Source organism: Camelus bactrianus, chromosome 4 (genome assembly GCF_048773025.1).
Source record: "Camelus bactrianus isolate YW-2024 breed Bactrian camel chromosome 4, ASM4877302v1, whole genome shotgun sequence".
Taxonomy (NCBI): domain Eukaryota; kingdom Metazoa; phylum Chordata; class Mammalia; order Artiodactyla; family Camelidae; genus Camelus; species Camelus bactrianus.
The window spans coordinates 76,711,384-76,736,636 of NC_133542.1; the positions used below are offsets into that span (position 1 = coordinate 76,711,384).

The 25,253-nt window shown below is 65.7% G+C and overlaps 1 protein-coding gene across 4 annotated transcripts in view; it reads left to right on the forward strand.

Annotated features, from left to right (window-relative positions):
* The window catches only part of COL5A1 (collagen type V alpha 1 chain), a 143,430-nt gene that overhangs the window by 45,045 nt on the left and 73,132 nt on the right, over window positions 1–25,253 (forward strand). For all 4 annotated transcript variants that reach the window (XR_012506641.1, XM_074362646.1, XM_074362647.1 and 1 more), the window contains exons 5-11: window positions 12,207–12,338; window positions 13,413–13,550; window positions 14,114–14,365; window positions 15,302–15,469; window positions 15,618–15,674; window positions 20,174–20,215; window positions 20,371–20,433. Coding sequence is in view for 3 of the 4 variants with exons in the window: in XM_074362646.1 (XP_074218747.1) it covers window positions 12,207–12,338; window positions 13,413–13,550; window positions 14,114–14,365; window positions 15,302–15,469; window positions 15,618–15,674; window positions 20,174–20,215; window positions 20,371–20,433 (852 nt within the window). In the remaining variant the exon portion in view is untranslated. The remainder of the gene's footprint in view (window positions 1–12,206; window positions 12,339–13,412; window positions 13,551–14,113; window positions 14,366–15,301; window positions 15,470–15,617; window positions 15,675–20,173; window positions 20,216–20,370; window positions 20,434–25,253) is intronic.

A 25,253-nucleotide genomic window follows, 5' to 3' on the forward strand; every position in this document is an offset into this window, starting at 1 on the left:
TGGCAAGGAGGGGGCCAGAGAGACCCCACAGCGTCAGGCGGGCCCTGCTTCTGCCCACGAGCTGCGGACGTGGGACGTCCCGCTGCCTGGCCCAGAGGGCTGCAGGCTGTTCCCTGGAGACTGGGAGCAGCAGGGCCCCTTCCCGCAGCTCACACGGGACTTTCTGCACTGTGGGTCCTGTGGGAGGCTGGGTGCCTGGTGGCCCGCAGGCCGCGGTAGCTCCAGAGGGAGGGCCCTGGGGCGCGTGCGCGTCGCGCGACTTTGCAGGCGGTCCTGGCCACTTGGGGAGGAAGGGTGCTCCCTACCTCGGTTATCATGACAGTAATGGTCCCGTGGCTGTGGGTACCGCCCTGCCTACGGTGGGCAGGCTGGAGGGGGCGAGGGTCTGCAGGTGGAGGAGGGGCTGGATTCGATCCTCCCTGCAAACCATGTGCATGGCCATGGCTGTGAGGCTGTGGGCGTGATGAGACCCCTCTGAGGTGGGGGGGGGGGCTCCCCAGGCCGGCGTCCGGCCGTCGGTGCCCGTGGCTCCGGGCTGTGAATCGCCCTGTGAACCCGTCCACCACCTCAGGAGAAGCTCTCTGAAACGAGGTTGGCTCTCAAGGCTTGGTGCCCACCTGCTGAGGGCACCCCGGGGTTGGAGGGGCCGGGGGGAGGGGGCCTCTGACGGCCGTGCAGAGCAGAGCGTTCGTCAGAGGCCTTCGATGGCTGCTGCCGCCTTGATCTCCGAGGACGTGGGAAGTCCATGCCAGCCGGTTCCCGTCTGGGCCCCTGGTTTGTCTGGAAGCTCTCAGCACCAGGACGCAGGCACGTGTGGAGGCGGCACTGTTTGGTCTCTTCCACCTGACGAGCCTTCATGGAGCCTGGGAGACATGCATTGTGTTGGCTCCGAGGAGCCCAGAGAGGTAGAGCCACCTGCCCAAGGTCACACAGCAGGGAAGTCAGTGCAGAGCTGGACTTTGGGCCCCGGTCTGGACCCTTCCCTGGATCAGGTGCAGGAGGGCAATTGCTGGACCCCAGTGTCAGACTCCTGTCCCTGCCCCTTTAGGGGTCTCACTCTCCGTCATGACAGTCACTGCCCGCTCCCTCCCCTCTGGAGGGTGACCGTCCAGCCAGCCCCTGGTTCTCGGTCCTTCTTGAGTTCCAAGGACTAGGAGTGTCTCCAGTTAAAGTGACCCCCTCCTTCCTGCCCCTCCCCCTAGGCCTGGCCCTGCTCACTTTCTGTCTGGAATCACTGTTCTCTGGTCTCCGCTGCATTTTCCAGGCCCCTCCAGGTGGTGTCTGTCCAGCTGCGGCCAGTCCAGAGTCTGTCCAAAAGCAGGTCTCTCAGGGTCTGGGGAGTGAGCAGGTGGCAGCCGGGACCCGAGGGCACTGAGGTGACTCTGACCCACACCTCAGGCTTGGCTTCCACAGGCCTCCTCCAGAGCCCAGCCCTCTGCTTACAGAGCGTGCTTCTGGGAGCTGGTGTTTGAAGCCACTTTTTAGGAATCGGGAGGGGCAGATTGTCTCCAGAAGCCAGCCACTCTCGCCCCAGCCCTCCTGCGTCCAGCAGTGAGTGTTTGCAGTCGAGGTGGCCGGGACCAGGGTCGTGCCGCGGCCGGGACCACTCACGCCGCAGCCGGGACCAGTCGTCGAGCCACGTGGCCTTGTGTTCACGATGCCCCTGTGCTTGAGGCACTAGATCACAGCACAAAGTCTGCTCAGAACGAGGGCGCTGGCGTGGGGTGTGGGGACCAGCCCCAGCCTCTAAAATGAACCCCTCCCGGCCACTCCCCCTGCCCGGCCCCCTGGCAGGGATGCACGTGTCTTGCGTGTAACCGAGAGGTCCCCAACCGTGGCTGTGGACCTGCAGAGAGGTCCCACGGAGGGTAGGGGTCTGACTGTCACAGATGATGCTGAATCATTCTCTTGGTTGACAGAACAAGCAGCAGAAAGGTGTTTCAGGCTGGAACCGTGTTCTGGAACCAAGGAAGTGACATGCAGTGAGGATCAATGTGAATTTCCGCCCTTGGGTTCAAAGTAGTCAACTGTGCAGATGCAGGGTGGGTGGACGATGCGGCCGTAGGACATCCCCGAGGGGGAGGTGCAGGGGTCCAGGCAGGCTGAGCCCGCCAGCGAGCCGGTGGGATGTGGCAGCATCGGGGGCGGAACAGAGGGCGGGATGCTGGAGGGAGGGCCGGACTGTGCCCGGCGAGGCTGCGGGAAGACCCGAGGTCTGAGCCTAGGCTGTGGGTGATGGGGGGTGCTGGGGGGATGCTGGGGGGTGCTGGCGCCGGAGGTGGAGCGTCTCACCAGGGGGGACGATGGCGGATGAGGAGGTGGCGGAGTGAGGACCACGAACAGGATGTGAATGTGGCCTCCAGCATCCACCTCCTCCACCAGGCGCCCTCCGAGCCCACGCCCCAGGATGCCTGCCTTGACCTCCCCGGGCAGAGTTGTGACTCGGTCGTCTGGGCACCTCTTGAGGAAGCAATGAGAACTTGAGGTCTGAGGTCAGGGACACTGGCCTATTCATCTTTGTGTCCATAGACTCATCACAGAGGTGCGAAAAATGCTGGTTAGATGAATAGTCAGAGCTGCCTGCCTTCAGAGGGAGAGGCTGGTGAGCTTTCGTGAGGGATCAAGGGCTGACGGGGTGGTGTTGGTGAAGATGGCGGTTGTGGGGTGGAGGTGGCGGCGGTGGCGGCGGTGGTGGTGGTGAAGTAAATGGTGGGGACGTAGCGATGGTGGTGACGGTGATGGTGGTGATGATGGTGGCTGCTTTGTCTCAGCCCCCCGGGTGCCAGGCCCATGAAGCATCCTGCTCAGACCATCACGCTGAGTCCTCAGGACCTCTCTTCAAAGTAGACCTTATCCTCTTTTGCAGATGCACACGCGGAGGCCTGGAGCGTTCACGCGATGTGTTTGAGGCCCCACAGCTGGTGGGGGCCAGCACGCAGGCGCCCGTGTCACTGCCCCCGCGCGGCGCCGCCCAGGCCTCCTTCCTCGGCGGGCCCGTCCCAGCGTGTGTGTCGCCTCTGCCCCTCGGTCAGCAGGCTTGCTGCTCCCACGGTCCAGAGGGGAGGAGGATGGGACAGCTTTGCTTATATGCCGCCCAGGCTGGGCTGGGCCTCAGCGTCCGGAGTGAGGTATCGAGGGCCGGTCAGGTGACAGGGGCTGTTTGTGGGACCCACGCCCTTTATAGGGTCGTATGTGCCATAAGCCAGCCTGACCCCTGCCACTGGCTCTGCTGCCTTCGGTCTGGGGATGGGGTGTCCCCACTCTGAGTTCACTAAGCTGACCCTTTAATCACTGTGGCCAATTTCAGGGTCGGATGGGGCTGGGATGTGACCATCCGGCCTCCGCCCCTGCCCCCGGCCTTTTGTAGAGACCCGGGGGGCACACGCAGCCCGCACCGGCGCAGGTTCCGCCCCAGGCACTGTGGGGCCGCGCCCGGCTGGCGGCATGGGTGAGAATTGGACGGGAACCAATTGGCTGCGTAGCGGGGGGACGCTCACAGACGTGGGCCGGCGAGGCAGGGCCTTGGGGGCAGGAGGACGCGGTTCCCAGCTGCGTGGAGATATTTTTCTAACACTCACCTGAATGATGTTAAACTGTCTCTCACACCCTCCACGGGTGCTCTGCAAATCACGGAAAGAATTGTTTAGACCCTCTCTGGTTTGGGGCCCTTTCTTTTCTGTTGTGAGTCATGATGGAAAATACCTCAGCAAGATGTAAAATGTGCCCGGTTTGGGCCAGGAGAGACTGAACAGGAAAGGGGAAGCCTTTTCTGTGCGAATTCTCCTGGGACGTCAAGGAAGTGTCTCGTAGAAGCCCCTCTGCCCCCTGCCCCCCACCCTCCAGGCTGGCCCCACCTGTCCAGCTCCACCCGGCTCCCCCAGGCAGGAAGGCAGCAGCGTGCCGGTCCCGGGCGCTCTGCACGCGTGTGCCCACTCCGTGCCACTTGTTGGCATGTGCAGCCGTGGCACAGCGCCCGTTCACGGGGCCGGGCGGGCTCCCCACCAGCAGCCCCCAGGCTGGTGTTGCTCCCCCTCCTTGTACAGACGAGGAGACGTTCTGGGAACACAATGAGGTTCCCTCGGCTGGGATGGAAGCGCAGGTGTGTGGGCCCCGCGCCCCCCCCCCCCCAGCATCCTCCCCCAGCCGCACGCGGGCGGCTCCGCCAGGTCAGCCCCGCGCGGGGCAGATTTGTGGCCAGAGCGGCTGGCATCAGGAAGGCCAGTGCTGCCCTCGTTTTCGCCGTACAGAGGGCACGCCCTCCCGCAGCCTCGGACAGGAAGCCCCCGTCCTCTCAGGTTACCTGCGTGTCTGCGTTTGCACGAGTGTGAAATGCTCTGGCTAAAACTGGCTGCAGGATCCGCAGGCAGGGCCAAGTGCGCGGCGGGAGCCCCGGGCTGGCGGGGCGGGACCAGGCAGGGCCGCGGGCGGGCGGGGGAGGCCTGCACAGCTCCTGGGAGCCGGCGCGGGATGAGAGGGAGCCGCTGCCGGCGCTCCAGGCTGGGATTCATGAGCGAGGGCCCCCCTCGTTTGGGCAAAGACGTTTCCCGACTCCACAGCCCCCAGGGGCGCAAAGCTCTCCAATGAAAACTTCGCAATTTCCTCAGCTTGTAGCAGAAACACAGTCTGGATAAAATCTCTTAATTGGAAAAGGCAGAACGGGTTCCCTCAGCAAAATGCCCGGCTCAGCGAGGGCTGAGGACGCCTGTGTGCTGCGCGTCCTGGTGGCTGCGTCCCCGAGGGCCGCCCGGCCTGACCCGGGCAGGAAGACGGGCCTCCCATTGCCACCCCGGGCGTCGGGGCCGTGCAGGCAGAGGCCGCGGTGACCGCCGGGCCGGGCTGGTGCGGGAGCTGCCAGGGGCTCCGTCCAGCGTCACTGACGTGGTGGGGGTGGAAATGAGACGTGTGGGAGGAGAGAATGAGGGTGTCATCCGAGTGAGGGCTGCTGTTCGAGGCATCGGCACCTGCTTCCCTGGTGGCGGGGCCACCACGGGGCGGGCTGCGCCGGGCTGCCGAGGCTGGGGCCTTTAGAGCTAAACTGAGCAATTGGAGGGGCGGCCTGGGGCCAGAGGTGTGGACTTGGGGCCGCCTGTGTCCGTGAGGCAGCGGGGCGCGCACCTGCCCTTGGAGGGCTGCCTGGGAGAAGTGGCTGTGCCGTTTACGGGAGCTGGGAGCGCGCTGCAGTGCACCACTCCATCTCCAAGAAGCCCAGGCAGCTCTGGGTGGGGCCCACGGGGTGGTGCCTCGGGACCCCCGCGCTGTGCTCTTGAGAGAGCGAGCCCCTCCCGGAGCCTCAGTGGATGCGTCTGTGAGGTGGGAGACGGGAAACGGGGCTCCAGCTCCCGCACGGGGAGGCCAGAGGAGGCTGCTGGGAAGGTGAAAGGCTGACCGGTCAACGATCCGTTGGGGCTGTGGGCGAGGCGGGGTGGGGACAGCCCCGGGACCTGGGGGCTGCTGCTGAGGAGGAGATGGAGTCCCAGGCCCGCTGGTGCCACCCCAGTGCCCTCAGTGGGTCAGCTGCCCGCTCTGGGCTGGGCCGCGCGTGACCTTGTGGGTCCTGACCTGTGGGGAAGCCAGAGGCGCACTGTCGGGGGCGGCGTGCGCTCAGGGCCTCCCGGCTCCCGGAGAGAGGTGCTGCCAGCAGGTGGCCTGCAGGGACATGCGGTCTGCGTGCTCGGTCAGGAGCTCAGGTGCGGGTGCTCTCCTGGTGCCCCGGGCTCTGCGGGGCTCAGGGAGGGAGAGGAGAGGGGGAGAGCGTCCGTGCAGGGAGGCGGGGTCCCACCCCCATCACAGCAGATGAGGGGAAACCAGGGGTTTCAGGGGGAGAGGAGAGGGCAGTGGGGGACCTTGGTGAGTGCCCGCCACCGTCACGGACGAGGGGCCAGCAGGCCCTGGTCAAGCGTGAGAGTGGCGTGAATGCCGCGGGGGTGGGGTATGTGGCGGGCCCTCTTGGTTCTGCATGGTTCTTCGACCTCACTGCCTCAGTTTCCCCATCTGTAAGATGGGGCTTGTGGTGGGGCTCAGGGAGGATGCACGGGGGGTGTCCAGCAGAGGCCAGGCGCACAGTGGAGCCATCCCGGCGTCACAGTCCCTGGGACTCAGAGACCTGGGAGCTGACCCACTGCCGAGCCCAGGGGGGTCCACCCCGCTGACCTCAGGTTCCTAGTCTGTAAAATGAGATGATTTTACTACATCAAGGGTTTTGACTTTCTAAGAAAACCCTGGAAGCCCTTTCTTACGTAACATCTTCCAGGGCAGCCTGATGTGTAAAATCTGCTGAAGACCCCAGGCCCCTCCACGGAACCCCTTTTGAGAAGCCCTGCCTGGGCTGAGCTGCGAGGGGCAGGGAGGCAGGATGCCAGGACGTCCCAGGGGCGCAGCGGAGCTGGGGCTGTCCCCTGGCGCTCCCCGGGCTCCGAGGGGCTGCGGCTGGGGGCCCCGCATGTCCCACCAGCAGCCCCTGCGAAGGCTCCGCGGGGCGGGGCTTCGTGACAGGTCTGCCACCTGGAGCTGGAGCTGGTTTCCCGTCACTGGAGGCATGGTGAAAAGCTCTTGAAACCATTCGTTTCACACTTGAAAGGCAACATGTACCGGTTTGCGGGCAGCCGTGGGGCCGACGCCTCCAAGCTGGGTGGCGGCTGCCGGCGTCCCTGGGTTAAGACGGATTCTGGGGTTGCCTCTGGCCTCAAGGAGACGAAGCACTGCGGGAGACGGGGACGGGGTCTCTGCACGGGACATGAGGTCCCGGCGGCCCCAGCCTGAGACGCAAGCTCGGACCCTGCATCCCTGGCTTCCTTCCTGTCCCCGCGGCGGGTCTGCTTTGGTTTTCTACACTCCTGGCGGAGCCGTCTGTGTGGTCCAGCCAGGCGTGGAGGAGGCTGGGGAGCTGAGGCTCCCAGAGGCTGGTCCTGTCTGGGGCTGCCTGCTGGTGGCCGGTGGGCCTGGGACAGTCCCCCACGGGCCCCTCGCTCCAGAGGGAAAGTGGTTGCTCTAGTGGGACATTCCAGGAGGGACAGAGGGCGTCCTGAGGCGTCACTGGGGGTGGAAGGGGGCGCCCCCCTGGGGGGCTGCACTGGCCCAGATGTAAGCTGGGAGCTTGTCGGAGGACTAAGGGGGCGGCTCTCAGTCCTGGCTGTGCGCCACAACGACCAGAGCCTTACGGCTCCGAACCCCACGCACCCCACCAGCCCTTCAGGACAGAGTGTCTGAGGCGGCCCCTGCTGCGGGTGGGGCCGGAGGAGACAGGACTTCCCTCTGCCCTGGAGGCCTCCACGGGGCAGATTTCGTGACGGTCACGGGTTTCAGGGACGCGGGTGTCCTTGAGTGTGACGCCCCTGGACACCGGAGCCGCCCCCTGTCCCCATGGCTGCCTGCGCCCCCCAGCACTCCATCAGTGCCTTTGGGGCCAGGAACTGTCCCATCTCTAGTCAGGATAGCGATCATCGGCCCGAGGGGAGAGGGCTTGGAACCCCCGGCCCAGGGCGGGGCCACCGTGCCTCCTGGCTTTGTGCTGACCTGGTCCCCCCGTGTGGCCAGAGAGGGGCTGTCGGTGGCTTCCTTGGGTCATGCGGGATGGGTTTGAGCCCCGGCTCCTCCGCCCAGTCCTCGGTGGGGTCTGCTGCTGGGGGCTGTGGGGGCAGCATCCTGGGCCCCTCCCTGCCCTGCCCCCCGCACCCCCGGGAGGTGGCACCAAGGCAGCACCTGGCTGCACACATACCCGTGGGCGGTTTGAAGACTCGGCAGCGCCTGCTCCGTCTAGGAGTTTGGGGGCAGAGCTGGTGCCACTCCCGTGTCACCCCAGGGTCCTGCCCCGGAGCTCCCTGCTCCTGATGGGGGGCTCAGCCACCCCCTGTGCAGGAAAGAGGTAGTGGGTGGGCTGGACGGGGCTCCAGACGAGGACCCAGGGGTAGAGCTTCTGGGGGGCTTCACGCCTGCACCTCAGCCTCCCCTTCTCCACGACGGGTGGGGGGCCAGGGCCCCGCCCTCTGAACAGAACAAATGGGCGTTTTTTTTGGCGCCAAAACCCACCAGAGGACTTGGTGGGAAAAAGGATTTTGAACACGTGTGGGCATTTGCCGGGGAGGGTGGACGCTGGGAATGAGGGGGCTCCACGCTTGCAGGGCCCTCGGCTGATCACGCGTTCACTCCTGCACGTGGCGGGGTGGGCGGGCGGGCAGGCGGGAGCCAGGCCTGGCTGGGGCTGGTCTGCACCAACGTGCTCCCACTCCAGAACCAGGGCTGAGTGGTGGGAGACCCCTCTGCTCGGGTTCGTGGGTGTGGACGCCCCGGTCTTCAGCCCTGCTCACCGCCCGCTGTGGGGCCTGAGTGCCACCGTGTGCAGGTCTGGGAGGCCCGGTGCTGGGCTGGGAGCCCTGGGAGACAGGGACACGGGGACACCGGCCACGTGCACGGCCCGTGGACCTGGCTCTGCGGGGAGACAGGCCCTTGCCCAGACTGCTGCGATCAGTGTGCTCGCAGCTCCATCGTGGGGCTCCCCCAGGGGTCATGCTGCCCCCAGGGGCCCCGGCCTCCTTCCTTCCAGTCACTGCATGGAGGACGTGTATTCAGACGTCAGGCTGCCAGGTGGAAGGAGAAAATGTTGTATCTGAGTGGGATGAAACTTGAACTAGAAGTCATGTTGTTTAATGAAAATATGTGCTTTCGAGTCACCGGTTCTGGCGTATGGTTCTGCTGGACAGTTTGAAACAAGGGCGAGGGCCTGGTGCCCCTGACACCCGTGGGTGGCGAAGGGAGAAGGGCGTGAATTTGCAGAGCAAAGCCTCCTGCCCGGTGCTGAGGGGTGTGTGTGGGGCTCCTCCCCTGCTCTGCCGCCACGACGCCCTCCTCGCTGCAGTGGGGGTGGGCGGGGGCTAGGGCCACAGCGGGCAGCACCCCCCGCACGCCCGCTTGTCCCAGTGGCAGGAGGGCAGAGAGGCTGCTGCTGGGCTGGGTCAGGTGATGCTGACGGGGAGGTGTGTGTGCTGGAAGGAGGAGCTGTCCACTTCAGGGCCGCCTGCCTGGAGTAAGGCCGCCGGGGCGGTGGGGGGTGGGAGGGAGTTCCAAGCCCCTCACTCATCATGGGGGATTTCAAACCCAGGTTGGGGGGCCACGTATTTGGAACCGTGCCTCAGGGACCAGGCAGGGGTGGGCCTTTTCTGGGCTCCAGGACTGCCACCCGTCTCTGGATCGGTTTCCCACTGAGCCTTTGGGAAGCCGAGGAGGGCAAGGGTCTTGTCCCCAGAGCAGTGCACGCGGCCGGCACCTTGTTTCACAGACCCCAGAGGCCATCTCTGGACCCAGGCTTAGTGGCCTTGGGTGGCATGTCCCCCAGCCCTGCCACAGTCTGGCAATGAGAGGCCACATCTGGCCCCCTCGCACCTCTCTCTCCCCTCCTGGCCCAGCCCAGGATCTGGCCCAGGGAAAGGGCTCACTCACCTTCGCCAGATGGACAGGCAGGGCGGGTGCGCCTTCTTTGCCTGGGCCTGTGGTTCTGATGTGTGCAGGTGGCCGCTGTGTTCTGGCTTCACTCATGGCCCTGCCCTGCAGGTGCCTACTAATGTGCCTCGGCAGAGCCGGGGTGCAGGGTCAAGGGCAGCCTCAGGCTTCTGGCCAGAAGGGGGCAGTGGGACTGGTGGGGACGTCGATGGAAACCTGACAAATTCACGGTCTGGGTACGACGGTGCCTTACGCGTGAGGCGCAAGGCAAGCCCGTGGTGTCGGGGCGGCCGTGGGCACCGCCAGGCAGTGGCTCTGGGCCACGGCTGCGTCCCTCGTGCGCGGTGCAGCGGCTTGCACTTCGTAGGTGCTCAGTAGTTGCTTTTGATGAGTGGATGGAAGGATGCGTGGGTCATGGGTAGATGGGTGGAAGGACCATGGACGGATGTGTCATGGATGGATGGGCGGATGGAAGGATGGATGGTGGCCGGGTAGTGGGCGATTGTGCGTGGACGGGTGGTTGAGAGCAAGCCGGGCTCTTTGCCTGCGGTGAACACACTCATCCTTCCTCCCTCCTAGGGGGCTGACACCCGCTTCCTGTTGCGTCCCCCTCGGCCCCACGACCTCCCCTCACTGGCTCTTCCGCGTGCGCCCTCTTGCCCCCTTTCCAGTGCCGCTGTCCTGCCGTCCTCACTCGGGTGCTGCCAGCGACCCACTCTTCACCCCTTGGGACCTCAAAGCCTCTTAATGCCTTCAGATCCTGCCCCCACCCAGGACTTTTCCTGAGCACCCCTCCATTGATCACAAATCCTTAATGCTCCTTACTGAGCACCTTCTGTGTACACGGAGTCTTGCCCGGGGGGCCCGTAGCCCCCGGGACCAGGTGAGGTGGATGTTAGCACCTTTATGCTCATTCGCAGCAGAGAGAGAGGGGCTCAGAGAGGTGAGCGGGCTGACGAGGGCCACACAGCCAGAAAGTGTTGTGCAGAGCAGCTCCTCCCCGCGCGCCCCGGGGGTGGGGATTCCCTCTGTCCCTGGAGCCGGCTCACTGTCACCGTGTCCAGTGCTCTGGGCTGTCCCTCGTCCAAGTGCAGTGCCTGTCCTGCTCCGGCCAGACCTCAAGTCAGGGGTCTCCCTGGAGGAGAGCGGCCTGCAGCGACAAGGAGCAGGTGCACACAGAGCCTTGCCCAGTAGCCGGCACCAGGCCGAGGGACGGAGGGCTGTGTGCGGGGACCCGGAGCGCATGGCGGGGGGCCCCTCAGGGCCCCCAGAGCTGCACGCCGGCGCGCCAGGGGCTTTCTGGAGGAGGGGAAGCTGTGCTTGAGCCAAGGTCCAGAGAGGTCTCTCCACCCGAAGGAGCGAAGGTGCAGATGAGCCACGAGAATGTGCCGCCCTCTGGGTGCAGCCCTGGCACCTTGACCCCAGGACCCACTGGTGATGGCTTCGCAGTGGCCTCAGGCCCGTCCTTCACTGTCACACAGAACGGGTTCTGGGGAAAACGCATGCGCAGCAAGGAGCACAGCCCTGGCATCGCCCCTGATGACCCTGTGTGGGCGCTGTCTCCAAGGACGGAGTCCAGCGTCCCCACATCCTTCCGCCTTCTTCCCCCAACTCCAAGAGCTCGGCGGGTCATGTGGCGATGGGGCCCCGCTCTCCTGCCCGGTGACTGCCGCGCTGGGCGGCTGGCCTCTTAGGGCTCATCACCCCCCAGCTGCAGAACGGGGATTAAGCGGGCGCAGTCCGCAGGGTCCTCGTGGGCGCAGAGAGCTTCTCTGCCCAGCGTCAGATTGACAGGAAATGCTGTCTAAACACGAGTCATTAACACAGTTATTACCACTTCAACCAGTTTACTCCCGCAGGATGGGGTCGAAGCCCTGCAGGACGGCGGGTGTTTGGTGGGGTTTGTGGGACCTGTGCTGTCCCTTCCCTTGGAGCTGCCCTGTCGTTTGCGTCGTCTCCCCATCGTGATGAGAACAGTGGAATAAAATGCATGCTCTCCTGAGCTGACAGTGGCGCTGTCAGCTGCTGGGAGGATGCCTGGAAAAGACCAGGAGGCTCAGTGGCTGGTGGGGTGATCCATGCACCTGCGGCAAGTAGTCAGCCGCGCATCCCCTTTCCTGGCTGAGTGATTCTCCGTCGCATGGACGAATGGCAGCTGGTCCCCATCCATGCGCCATCGGTGCGCGCTGGGCTGCTCCCACCCGTGGCTGCGGGGACGGGTTGGCTGTGAACGTGGGCGGCCGTGGGCTGGAGCCCCTCCTGCAGCTCTCTCTGGGGTGAACTGATTTGGGCGAATTGTTCATGTACCTATCTGAGTCCTTGGTATTGAAATTTCTGGGTCGTAGGGAATTTTGCCTCCTGAAAAAATCTTCACTCCCTACCCCTGTGGTTGGGGCGGCAGGGAAGGAGGCAGGGTGCTTCCAAGCCCTTGGAGTTTAGGGCTGAGGAATTCACAGGTTGCATTGATCGCCTGCAGGAGACAAAAATCTGAGCACTGGTCTGGCACCTGGCAGGCGCTCAAAAGGCGTCTGATGGATGGATGGGTGTGTGTGTGGGTGATGGATGGATGGATGGCTGGCTAGACAGGTGAACTGGTGGATGGTTGGGTGGGTGTGTGGGTGGGTGGATGGGTGGCTTGAGGGGCTCTTGGAAGCAGCAGCTCTCCCAGAGGAGGTCTGGCCCCGAGGACAAGCTTTCAGGTGTCAAGCAGGTCTCCTGGGTCCCCACGTGGGTCCCTTCCGTGCCGCCTGCTCAGGGCTCTCATCTTCTTTCAGGGAGATATCCAGCAGCTGCTCTTTGTCTCGGACCACCGGGCGGCTTACGATCACTGCACGCACTACAGCCCTGACTGTGACACCGCGGTCCCCGACAAGCCCCAGTCCCAGGACCCCAACCCGGATGAATACGTGAGTCCTGATGGGGGCCAGGGGCAGGCCCTCTTGCGGGGGGGCGGGGGTGGCGGGGCACAGAAGCCGTGGGACCCCCGTTAACCCACTGGGTGAGAGTGTAATTGATCTGGGGACAAGGTAGGTTCCTGAGCCACCTTACGAAGGGTCCTGAGCCCTCAGAGTGACCGAGTCTCAAAAGGCCCTTCACACAAGGTTCTGGGCGAGGGGAGTGAGGGCTCTCTCACCCGGAACACCTGCGCCAGGTGCTTGAGAGAGGATGCCACCGGAGCCCTCTGGGCGCCGCCTCGGGGCTGCCAGGTCGGGGGGCTCGGGGCTGTCCGCGCAGAACCCCTAGAGGGACAGCCTCGGCCTGAGGGTTCCAGGAGCGTGCCGACGCCTCCCTGGGGATGTGGCGACCGACCGACCGCGTGTCTGGGCTCAGCCTTCCAGCCCCCGCCCCGCCCTCCAGCAGTGTCTCAGTTAATCCTGTCTGCAGCCCTTTGTGCGATGGGAAGCCTTCCCAGCCCCTGCCCAGTAGAATTCAGTCACTCATGTCTCCTCCGGCCTCCCTTCTTTCACGGCCAGTGGGAAGAGGAGGAGGCTGGCCCCAGGCGGCCGTGGAGCCCGGCCCAGCACTTCGTGCAGACCAGAGCGCGGGGCAGGGTTCCCGCCCCCGAGGCCTCCCGCTCCACCCCACCCCCACCCCCTCAGCTCCGAGGCTGCCTCTCCTGTGTGGTTCTGGGCAGGTTGGGGGCAACCCTGCTGCCGGTGGCCTTGTGAGCAGAGCCCACCGTTTGGCTGGTTCTCCTGGTCCTCAGGTCCCGGGGTCAGAACAGCTGGACTTTTGGGGCCCATCTGTCGTTGAAGGGGACGTGGGTCCCTGTTACGTCCCTGGGACTTCTCGTGGGGCTGGCTCTGCCCCCCCGGGAGCTGGAGGGGGAGGACCCTGTTCAGGGCCCGCGGGCCGTGTCTGGAGCTGGGCGTGACTTTCTGGCACCTGATCTTCCTGGCTGAGCCTGCGGGGAGGGAGAGGCCGCTCGCCTCTCGCGTGGGGGTCTCGCTCCTTCATCACGCGGCCCCGGTGACTTTCAGTACCCAGATGGAGAGGGGGAAGGAGACACCTACTACTATGAGTACCCCTACTACGAGGACACGGACGACGTGGGCAAGGAGCCCACCCCCACCGAGGTGCCAGTCGGAGCTACTCGCGAGACCACGGAGGTGGCCGAGGTCAGGCCGGGGGCTGCTGCTCCCTGGGGGCGACAGCGCGTCAGGGGGAGGACAGGAGGCGCCTTGGCGAGCCTGGGGGGCTGTTGGGAGATGCATGGAGCCTGGGAGGCGATGGGCGGGACTTGGCGGGGACGCGAGTGGCCGGGTGAGCGAGGTCAGGGGGCGGGGGACCCTGGGTGCTTTGTGCTCTCGGGGAGCGCTGGGCAGCGGGATTCCATGGTGCCGTGTGACACCCAGAGACAGGGATGTGAAGGAACACGGTCCCCTCCCCAGAGGGTGGAGAGGACACTGACCTGTATTGCTGAGAGTCTGGAATGCTCTTTTTAAGCAATTTTGAGACGCAGTTCACCCTGTCAAGTGTGTCGTTCTGGGACGTTAGTCCCTGCCCTGCACACCGCTGGGCGGGGCTTCCCCTCTCGGGCCCAGGCGGCCCCTGTGCTGGATCCACTGAGCTCAGCTGGCCGATGGGTCAGCCCCCACCTCTGGCCGCAGAGGAAACCCGAGACCCGGTCCCTGCTCACCGGCCGCCCCCTCACCCTGCCTGTCTCTGCCCCGGCTCCCAGGAGCTGACCCAGCCCCCCACGGAAGCCGCTCCAGTGCCCGACACCAGCGAGGGGCCCGGGAGGGAGGAGGACCCTGGCATCGGGGACTATGACTACGTGCCCAGCGAGGACTACTACACGCCCCCCCCTTACGAGGACCTCAACTACGGAGAAGGCATGGAGACCCCGGATGAGAACCCTGACCAGCTCCCCGACCTGGGCGCCCGGGCCGAAGTTCCCACCAGCACGGTCCTCACCTCCAACGCCTCCAACGTAATTGCTCCCCTGCCTGCCGGGCGGGCTTGGTCCAGGGGAGGGGGCTGGACCCCAAGGCCCCCCTTCTGTGCACCTCACCCTGCTGCCCCGGGGCGGCTGCCGTCCCCCGGCCCACCACACCTGGCCCTGCAGCCCTGTGCAGCTGGGCCGCTCCAAGTGCCCCCCGGGAGGCCTGGGACTTGCGGAGTGGACTTCAGCGTGGTCAGTTTTTCATCTGAAAAGTGGGTGGAATGAGGCCAGCCCTCTGGGTCTCGGGGTTCAGGTGGAAGGGGATGAGGACGTGGGGGCTGCGGACAGTGGCCCTGTCTGGGCCTGGGATGGGGCAGGCTGCTCAAGGCTACGCGCTGGGGATGCGGACAAGCAGACGAGACGTGAGGCTGGGGCGTGCTGGGCAGGACCGTGGGCTTTCCCGTCAGCCAGACCCGGCTTGAGAGCCCCGCCAGTGACTGGGAGAGTGCCGCCCCCTCTGGACGTCAGTGGTCCCATTCACAGCTGGCACGCTGCTCGGGGCGGTTGCCACATTTTCAGATGAGAGAGTTGAGCACAGCCCATGGCGTCTGGCGAGTGCTTCAGAATAGCCGTCACATGATGCTGAAGTCTTGATGACTGCGGAGCAGACACACAGGGTTCTGATGGGTCCCGGCCCTTCTGTCAGCGGGCATGGGATTAGGGGCTCGTTACCCTGAGACCCTGGGCCCGGAGTCCCTTGGCGGCCCCACCTTCCCCGTTCCCGTCCCTGGGCAGCCCTGGTGTGCCGTGGGGTCGCGGGGCTCTGGAGTGAGTTCCCCATCAAGAGAAGGAGGAGACGCCCTCGACCCCAGGTGCCCCGCATGCTGAGGTCCGGGAGCCGCTGTCCTTGGAGTCCCGGGGTGGGGGCCCTGTCTGTCCGTCACCTGGCATCCTCAGGTGACCCCTGCCGCCCTTCCCTCTCAGCCGGACCCGCCTCCGGAGGAAGGGGGCGACGACCTGGAGGGGGAGTTCACGGAGGAGACCATCAGGAACCTGGACGAGAACTACTACGACCCCTACTACGACCCCACCATCTCCCCGTCGGAGATCGGGCCCGGCATGCCCGCGAACCAGGACACCATCTACGAGGGCGTGAGTGGCTGGGGGGTGCTGGGCCCGGCCAGCGGGGGCGCCTTCCACGCCCAGGGGGGACCCCCGCTTCGTCAGGTGTGCGGGTTTGGTGTAACCTGGACCGCCTCCCTTCTCTCCTTCTCCTCTCTCTGCACCTTACGGACCCCAGATCGGAGGGCCACGTGGCGAGAAAGGTCAAAAGGGAGAACCCGCCATCATCGAACCAGTAAGGGGCTTTCTTGTCATCTCCTGAGACGGGCGGGGTGCGGGTCGCAGCCCGGGGCACACGGTGGGTTAGGCAGGCCGTGGCCATACCCGTGGGACCCCTGTGCCCCTCTGCCTGGGGCCACTGCTGGGAGAGCCGCTGCGTGCCGCTCCGGAAGGCCCCCGAGCAGGGGGACGCCTGGACCTCGCCGGGGAGGAGGCGCCTGGGGTTCGGGTTGGTCGGGGCTCTGCGCTGCCCAAAGCAGGGTCCAGGCTTGTCGCTGTGCTCATCTCTCCTTGATAAAGACACTCAGCTTCTGAGAGGGAGGGGCCGTCCCGGGGGTCAGCGGGGACTAGCAGGCGCTGCGGGTGTGGGCCTGCGCTGCCGCGCCGCAGCGGGCCTGGGGCTCTAACCACGCACGCGCCTCTCCCGGCGGGCCTGCGGCGTGCGGGGGAGGCTGCTGCCGCTGGTGAAACAGGGAAGCTGCGTGTCAGCCACATGCGCTGGCTGGTGGGCCCCGGGCCAGTGAACTATCACGGCCGTGGGTCACGTCATGACGTTGGAGCGGAGGGAGGAGGTCCCACGTGCCGCTCTGGGTGGGTGGGTGGGTGGGTGGGTGTTGGCGGGGGCCATGCTCCATGTTGGCACATCCTCTGCCCTCGGGGAGCCGTGCCTGAGGGCCGCCGAAGCCAGGGCCCTGACCCGGGTGGGCGAGGTGCCAGACCATCAGGCGGGCGGGGCCCCCGTGGCTGCACACGATGGACACAGCGTCATGGGCCGGGAAGCAGCTCCGGACATGGGAGTTGGGAAGGGCTGGCTGCCAAGGCCCTCCCCTGCCACGTCCTCCAAGCACCGAGGGGAGGAGGCCAGCGCCCTGCACCACATCGGTCACGAGACTGGGGCCAGGCTTCCGCTGCCAGGACTCGGTTCCCGGTGGCTGAGCCCAGGCTGCGGCTGGAGACTCCAGGGCCCTTCTGATCTTGGGGCTCCTGGGATGCAGAGCTGAGGCAACCCCCTCCTCTCGTGGAACTGGGGAGGGTCTCTCGGACCCTTTTCTCCCTTGGCACATGAAGCCAGTGACTGGGGCAGACAGGACCGGGGACTGGGTGACTGTCCCGCTCCGGGCTCCCTCCAGGCCTGCCCCAGGGAGGGGCCCGTCCACTCCCCCAGGACTGCGGCCGCTGGGCACACACATCCTTTCCTCGGGTTGGGACCATCTCCTTTCCGTTGCTCCCTGGGGTCCAAGAGACACAGGGCTTGTCTGAGGCCAAGGGATGGGGGTGCAGGGCTTCCGCCAGCACCAGGTAGGTCCTCACTCGGCAATATGAGGAGCCCTGACACCAAGTCCAGATTCAGAGAGAAGGGTGACCCTCGAGGCAGAGCACTGCAGCCGGAAGTTGGGGGAGCCCCCTGAAGGGCCGGGCTGCCGAGACCCCTGTGGCCCTTGTAGCTGGGGGAGTGCTGAGGGGCCCGCCTCCAGCAGGGCTCCCCTGCGGGCCAGCTGTGTGCACCTCCCGGGGAAGTCGTGACCGGCTTGGACGTTCCCGCAGGTGGCCTTGGTCTGCAGTGGACTGCTGCTGACTTGGGTGGCCTCTGTGGTGTCCCTGTCGCTTCAGTGAAAGGAGTATCTTGCCTGGCAAGAGCGAGCCCCACGGGCAGGCAGCAGCTGGGCTCTGTGGAGTCCTGGCTTTGGTCCCCGCTGTGCGAGGGCCGGGCCGGCACCTCGGTCCACACGAGCTTCCTGCTTGCACGTCCCCCCGACTGGGCTGACCCTGTGGGAGAGCTGTAGTGCCCCAGATCTGGGTAAGGGGCGGGGGGTGAGCCTGGTGCACGGGGTGTCCTGCTGCCAGGCTCTACCGGGCTCCACCGTGGAGGGCGGGCCAGGGGAGAGGGCTGAGAAAACAGAGGCGGTCCAACACAAACAGCGTGTCTCCAAAAGATTCGTTTCATTTTTCTCTCGGGGAGGAATGGGCCATCTGGACGCAGCCAGGGAAGGATGCCTGCCCGCTCTGGCCCCGGCGTTCGCACCCCCCAGCCCCCAGCCTGCGGGGAGAGCCCGTGGGGCCGAGGCCGGTTCCCACCGGAGAGCTTATGTAGATAGTTGGAATTTCTCAGCCTGGAACCTCGCCAGCTGTCCTCAGAGTCTTAGCTGCCCATAGACACATGGCCGAGTCCTGGGAGGCGGCTGGCGGGGTCTTGCTGCTGACCATGCGGGCGTCCCGGCCCGTGGAGGCTGGAGGCTGTTTCCTCTCTCTGCCACTTGCCCCCGCGCCCTCCCTCTGGGGACATGTGACTCACTGTCCAGGGAGCCCTCGGAAGCAGCTCTTCCTCTCCGTCCATCCCAGGGACGTCGGGCTGTTTCCCACTCAGATCCAGGGCCTTCTGTAACCGGTCCGCAGCACAGTGGCTCCTGAAAGGGGCAGGGGTCCTCCACTGGAAGGATTCAGGCTCACCGGTCCTGGTGCTCCCAGCCGCCCTGGGACCTCAGGGACCAGGGATCCCCAGAGTCCATGGCAGGGAACAGCTGGTGAGCGCCCACCACAGGCAGAAGATGGTCGTGTCTCCGTCCCCCGTGGTTTAGGAAAGGTCTTCTCGGCCTGTGCCGCTCAGCAGATGGATGGGCCTCCTGTAAGAGTTAAGTTCTCCTCAGGCTGAGAGCTTGCTCCCTGGTGGGGTGTGGAGCCGGCTCCTGCAGGGGGCTTCTGCTCTCCGCGGCCTTGGGAGCCCACCTCGGCGGGGCGGTGGCCCCGGGCCCCTTCCTGGCGATGGCTGAGCCTGGGAGAGCGCAGGCACCCCTCACCGGGCTCGGCCATCCAGCAGCTCCCGGCCCTCCCCAAGCTGCCTGGAGTGGTCCGGGCTGGCGCTCCCGTGAGGGCCTGCCCGCCACGCCCCCGCCCCCGGACCGGCAGTCGGTATGTCTGGGAGCACGGCTGCGGCGCCCCAGGCCCGACGCGGCCGGGGCGTTCTCCCCTAATCCCCCCTCGGCTTCTGAGCCCCCCCCCGCGGCCTTTGTCAGAGAGGGAAGCAGGAAAGCCAGGACTGGCGAGGCTGTTCGGGTGAACTCTCCGTGTGCACCGCGTGTGCACACACTTCTCTCAGTGCGCATCTGTGTAAACACAGGGCGCAGCCTCACAGCGACCGGGCAGCCCTGGTGGGAGGATGAGGGGGTCGGAGGGGCTCGCCGCCCTGGACCCTGCGCCCCCCCACCCCGGCCTGGAGTCCCCCCCGTGCCTCTCCTGGGCACATCCTCTTACTCCCCGGCAGCAAGTCCAGGACTGGTCACTTGCAGGAAGAAGCCTGGGACAGAGCAGCAGGGGCCAGGCCCCGGGAGAAGCAGCCGAGCTTGCTTTGTTCCGGGGGGGGGGCAGGAGGCAGGTCTGCCCCAGGGCCAGTCTGTCCAGCCCTCCCACGCCGCCCCAGCAGTCACAGGAACTCCGGGGAGGGGGGATCCACTGCGCCCACTGGCCCCACATGCAGCCGAAGCCACCTGGTCCTCGGACCCCCAGATACCACCCCCACTGTGTTCTGAGCATACAGACTCCTGCAGGGGCGGGAGACCCTCTCCCTCCCTGGAAGGCCACGCATTGCCTCAGCCCCCCGAAGTGGGCGTGGAAGACGGGGTGCTGGGCCTGCCCAGCTCTGGCGTCGACGGGACAGGAGTAGAGAGAAGCGTCTTGCTGGGAAGGAGGCTGAAGTAGGGGCCTTGGAGTGGGGAGCCCTGGGCCAGGAGCCCTGACCTCAGAGAGCTGGACCCCCTCCCACTGCCCGCACAGACTTTGGGGCCCAGGTGGACTGGGTGGGGACGGGAGGCCTTGCCCCTATTTGGGGGGAAAGACAGTGAGGCCTGGGGGCCAGAGGCCGGGTGGACCTGGGCTCAGCCAGCTGAGGGGCTGGGGGAGGAGGACACCAGGTGTCCAGTGGACTCTGCGGCGTTTCCCGCTTGCGCTGCTGCTGGGCGGCGGGGAGCACCCCCTGGAGGGCGCAGGGCCTGGAGCCCCCCGGGCAGCCCATCTGAGCAGCCGGCCTGATGGTTCTCGGGGCCGGAGGCCTCGGCCTGTGGTGTCTCTTTTCCCTCGTTCTACCTGAACCCTCCGGGCAGTGGTCCTCCACCCTCAGTGGGCCCCGTCCTGGGGTCCACTGTTCCCTCAGGCAGCCGTCACCAGGGCCTGCCTGGGCGCTGCCCCCTTCCCCCAGGGAACAGGAGGGCCAGAGGTGTGGCTGGTGGTCATGGTCCCCCCTCTCCCCTGAAGCTGCTCTTGAGGGAAGCCTGTTGGCTGCTGTCTGGGGCTTGGTGCTGCCCCGACACACTCAGGACGGCCACCGTGGCCACGCCCCAGCCCCCATCACAGAGACTGCTGCTCGGGTCCCCTGCCGGGGCGGTGGGTGTGGACCGGAGGCCCGAGTCTGTGTCCTGTGGCCGCCTGGCCTGGAGGCCATGCTCAGGGCTGGGGTGGGGTGGGGTCGGCCGGGGATGGAGGGAAGGGGTCCTGGGGTCTCAGACGCCCTCTGTTCTCTCCCAGGGCATGCTCCTGGAGGGGCCGCCCGGCCCGGAAGGCCCCGCCGTGAGTATGGTGTTTTGTTCCCCCCATGAATCCTGGGAGGCGCGTGGGGGTTGGGAAAAGCGGGCCCTTTCCCGGCCCCGCCTCCGCCCCCCTGGCCGGGTGGGAACTGTTCCGCGGCTGCATCTTTGACTGTCTGGTTTTATGTTTCCTTCTAGGGTCTCCCAGGACCTCCAGGAACGATGGGGCCCACTGGCCAAGTGGGGGACCCAGGAGAACGGGTAAGGGCTGCTCAGTCCCCGACCCTGTGGGCGGGTCCCGGCGCCCTCCCTGCCCGGGCCGGCCTGTCCTTGCACGTGCGGATCCCGCGGCGCGCTGCCTTCCTTCCTCAAGTGGCCGGGGCGTCAGGCCTCCCGCCACCCGCTGCCTGTGCGCGCTCCCTTCGGGCCTTTAAGGGAGCGGCGCCGCTGCCTGGCTCTGAGCTGGGGCAGGCGACACCTGCAGGAGGGAGGCCCCGCCGGGCCGTGTGTCCCGCGGAGGCTGCCGGGTCAGCGCAAAGGGGCGGCCCTGCGGCCCTGCATCCGCTGGCGGAGCAACAGCTGCAGCGGCCGGAGGGCTCCGGTGCGTCTCGGGATCTGCACCAGTGCTCCCTCAGTGTGAGAGCTTCGCTGGCCTTGAGTCCCCTTCGCTCCAGTCTCCTTGCTGGAAATCAAACCACAGACACAAGAGAGCTTGCTCGGGGTCAAAGAGCCCATCCTGGGGTCGCGCTGGTCGCAGGCACCAGAGGTGCCCGCCGAGCCTGGACCCGCAATTTCGTTCTGACACCTAGTGGGCATTTCGGGTACTGCACCTGTGGGTTCTTGAATTCCTTTTTCTGTTTTCCCTGCTGGTCTCCTGAAGGTTGGTGCGAGCACAGCCAGGTTAAGGGTTGAAGACCGGGCGGCTGAGCCGTAGATGAGAGGCCCGGGGAGCGCGTGTGCGTCCTAACAGGTGTTTATCCCCAGGGCCTGGTACACTGGCCAGAGCGAGGAAGGGCCTCGCGGTTCGGGGGCGGACGATGGCGGGGTCTGGTCCGGAGGAGAGGCGGCGGGTAGGGTCTGCTTCAGTGAGGGCACTTGGCTGTCAGGCGCTGGGGCTGGGGCAGTGTGCAGTGACCCCGCAGACAAAGCAGGTTGGGCATGACCTGCGAGAGCAGCCGGGTCAGACTGGGCAGCAGGCGGGATTCCTGCCACATTGCTTCCCTGTGGCCAGAGGTGGCCCTGGGGGCGAGTAGGTGGGCCCCGCTCCGTGGCGGGGGTGCTGGGCTGGCTCTGACCCGCTTGGACAGCATGCTGTCTCCACCCCAGCCACCCAGTCAAAATTCCAGGTGAGCCAGGCAGCCGCTGCCCTCCCCCCACCCAGGGACGAGCACCGCCCGAGTTCTGTCCTGGGGGCTGCAGTGCCTGATGCAGCTGGCTCCAAGGATCTGTGTCAGGTCAGCTGACGGCCCACAGAGCTGCCATCAGAGGGACCCATGCGTGGGGGCTGCGTGGCAGCGCAGACCTCCTCCCTCTTAGACGAAGGCTAGGATGCTGTCCACAGTGGGCACGGTACTGACTGGCATCTCCGGTCAGCCGCCATGGTGCTCCCAGTGTCAGTCCGTCCATCCATGTGTCTGTCCAGCATGCAGATGTTCACTGAGTGTCCACAGTGCTGGGCGCTGGGTCTCAGTGCCCGTGAACCAGAGGGGCTCCCCTCCCTCCTTGGTCCCTGCCTCTGGACGGAGCCTGACGGCGCCCCTGCTGGTACTTTGTGCCCTGCGGCCTGGCTGTTGGAGGAGCCACGACACCCGGGAGTGTCATTTTGGTGCCTTTACGCCTTGTCTCTCTTAAACCCAAGCTGGGGTTCAGGAGACAGGGACCAAGGAGGGGCAGGCAGAGGACCCACCTGCTCTGGGGCCTGTGGTCTCTGATGCTGCAGCCCACTGACCGTCCTGGGGAGAGGGGCTGGTTCTGGGAGCTGAGCACTGCCCCCCTTGCCACGAGCCCTGCTTACCTGGCCTTGTCCAGGAATCGTCCCTGCTCACGGCTCAGCAGCCTCTCAATGCCCGGATCTCCTGGTTGTGTGCTCATGAGCTGTGAAAGAACACTGGACACAGAGTCAGGATCCTGCCCTGCCACCTGCCGGGGGGCTGACCTCAGAATCCCTCTGTATGAGAGGAAAAAACTTTTCCTCTACCCTCTTATGTTCGGTGCATGGGATGTGCCAATTAAACTGACCAAAGACATTAAAAAGGTAAAATATTGTATTAATATTCTAAATTTTACATGTATGGGGGCTTCACGAAGTAAAAACCCAGAGAAATAGTGAGACTTGGGAACTTATGCACCGTTTTAACAAAGAGCAATAAATTATGGAGACATGACTACAAAATAGATGGGAGAAACTAACGCAAGATGAGGGTCATTCCAGCAAGGTCCGCCCAGGTGGGCTCATCTCGGTGCCCGCTGTCTGTCTCCAGGGAGAGGGTCGCGCCCCTCACCGGGTTCAGGTGGGCGTGGTGGAGACTCCGAGCCACCGTCACAAAGGGAAACGTACGTCCTGCTTTTAGGCTGATGAGGGGAGATCAGGGGACTTTTCCCGCATCTGTTGATCCTCTGTTGCCTCCGGCTCGGAATAATTTTCCCCATGCCAAAGCGGCATGTTTGGGGTGGCATGTTCTGGTCCCCGTCGCCTGTTTGGCCTCACGTGCCCATGTGCACGTGGGAGCTGCTCCCTGGGTGGTCTGGCCAATCCCCGCCCCGCCCCCGCCCCCGCCCCGGGGTTCTGCAGCCCCTCTTGGTGCTCCTGGCTGGCTGCTGCTTGCTGCCTCGCCTCACTGTGCGAGCTGTCTCCTCGCTGGGTGCTGCGTCCCTTGGACGTAGGACCCCCCCCCGGACTTCTCCTTGTGCCCCCGCCCCCGTGCTGTGCACCCAGCGGGCAGGTGGCTGTGAGCCTGCCTGCATCCCTGTCCCCACAGCATCGTGCTGGGGCAGGCGTCCTGGTTCCTGCCCCACCAGCCTGCTCCAGCCCAGCCTCATGCCCCCAGGCCCCCCTTCTCCTGGCTGCACCCCTTGGACCCGTCCTCTATGCCGCGTCTTAGCAGTTGGCGCCTCAGATCCCTTCTTGCCGCTTGCTTCCTGGTGCTGGTTGAGCAGCAGTCGGGTTGGTTGGGCCCGAATGGAAGGAAGCCCCTCCCCCACTCCTAAAGGCCAGCTGTTCCTGAAGCCCCAGAGGTTCCACTGGTGGGCTTCCGTGACCCTCCACGACCAGCATGGGGGCCCTTTCCCGCAGGGCTGCCTCCCTCCCTGCAGAATCGGGGGCCCTTGTACCCTTGGGGAAGGGAGGTGTGCACGCAGCCCGGCAGTAATGCTGACCCCCGGGCACCACCTCTCCTGCCCCTTCTCCCAGTCAGCAGCCCCTCGGCCTCGTGTTTCATGGGTTGGGCCTCTTGCAGGGTTTTGCGATTTTGCTTGAGTGCCTCGTCCGCGCCTTAAAAGGCTTGTATGAACCCCCACGATCACACCCACTGAAAGCGTGAGTCCCGGGGGTCCCTGCGGCTTCCCCTCCCGGCCGACTCTTTTACACCAGGGCCTGGCGAGCGGACACAGGCCGGGTCCCTTGCACTCTGACAAAGAGGCAGAGTCCACTGAGGCCCAGAGGGAGCTTTTCGCTTTGCAAAGGCCATGGCGAGTGGCCGCCCGCAGGCCCCAGGGCATGTCATTCTACCGCCTCCCGCCTCCTGGGGCAGGACGTGGGGCTCTGCTCGCCCGGTGGCCCTGTGTGCTCAGGACACCTTGTGTGGGACCATCTAACCTGGGACACCTGCTTACTCACGCGTTCTGTGCAGCCAGGTGTCTGTGATGTCCCGGCTACAAGCCATGGTGCCACGGGCCTTCCTGGTGTGTGTGGCGGGGCCGTGTCCTCTCTGTGGCCTGGGCACCCCTCTCCGGTGATCCTGGGGTCTCCTGAGTCATTTGTTCACCCCTCGAGCCCCCTAGAAGCCGGAAGGACCGTTTTCACATTAGGGGCCACACGGTGGGGGTCCTCCTGAGAGGACTGGCAGTAGACGCAGGCCCCGGGTGCACCTCAGTGCCTCCCTCCAGGCCTGTTGGCTTTCCCGGCTCTGGAAACAGCAGTGACTTCCCAGCCCCTCCTGCTGCAGGGCCGCCCGAGGCCGGCGGGCCGGGTGGGGTGTGCAGGGGACGGTGCCGGCTCCCCCAGGACTCCGGCCCCGGCCGCGGGTGGAGCCCCTGCCCCGGCTTTCAGATCTAGAGCAGGAAGTGGTCGCTGAGAGCTTTGCTGGCCGCTCCGGGGCTGCCATTGCACCGGAGCTGGCCGGAAACCCGCCATGGGCGTGCGGAGAGTCTGAGCATCCACGCACCTTGCTGTCCTTTCCTGGTCTCTCTGAGCAAGGGCAGAAATGTCTCAGCGTGAAGACCCTCCCCCACCCCAGGTCTTCCGAGCTCCCCCGGCCCTGCTGCCTGTACGAGAAGCAGCTGGGCTCTGCTGGCGGTGAGCCCGCGCGTCCCCGGGTGCTGCGCCCCAGCCTCCTGGGCAGCCTTGGGGCTGAGTCTGCAGCCGCAGCCGATGGCCGCTTTCAAAGGGTCCGAGCTCTCTGTCCCTCCATCTCCGTGCCGAGGCCGCCGGGGCAGCCTCAGGGACACCCTCCGCTGAGCAGCAGCTGTCGCCTGGTGTGGAAGGGCTGCCCTGTTCCTTGCCGAGTCTCCACGTGTCCCAGTTCTGCGGGGCCTGCGCCTTACAACATTTCCCTTTGACCAAGTGAGGACGCTGGTCTGGGGGCCAGCCGATCAGATAATACGGAAAACACACGGAGGCCGGGAGACTTGTCTTATTTCGCCTGGAATCCGGGGCCGGAGCCGCGTCAGGGTCCCACGAGGCCCACAGCCTGCCGGAGCGTCCCCGGATGCCCAGCACAGGCTGTGTGCAGAGCGAGCCACGCCATCAGGGTGCATTCAATGTCCTGGGAAAGGGGAGGCGGCTGTGTCCAGGGGACAGAGCCTTTAGGTTTCAGACCTCGGTGCTTGGCAACGGTTTGTGGACATACTTTTTTCCAGCAGTG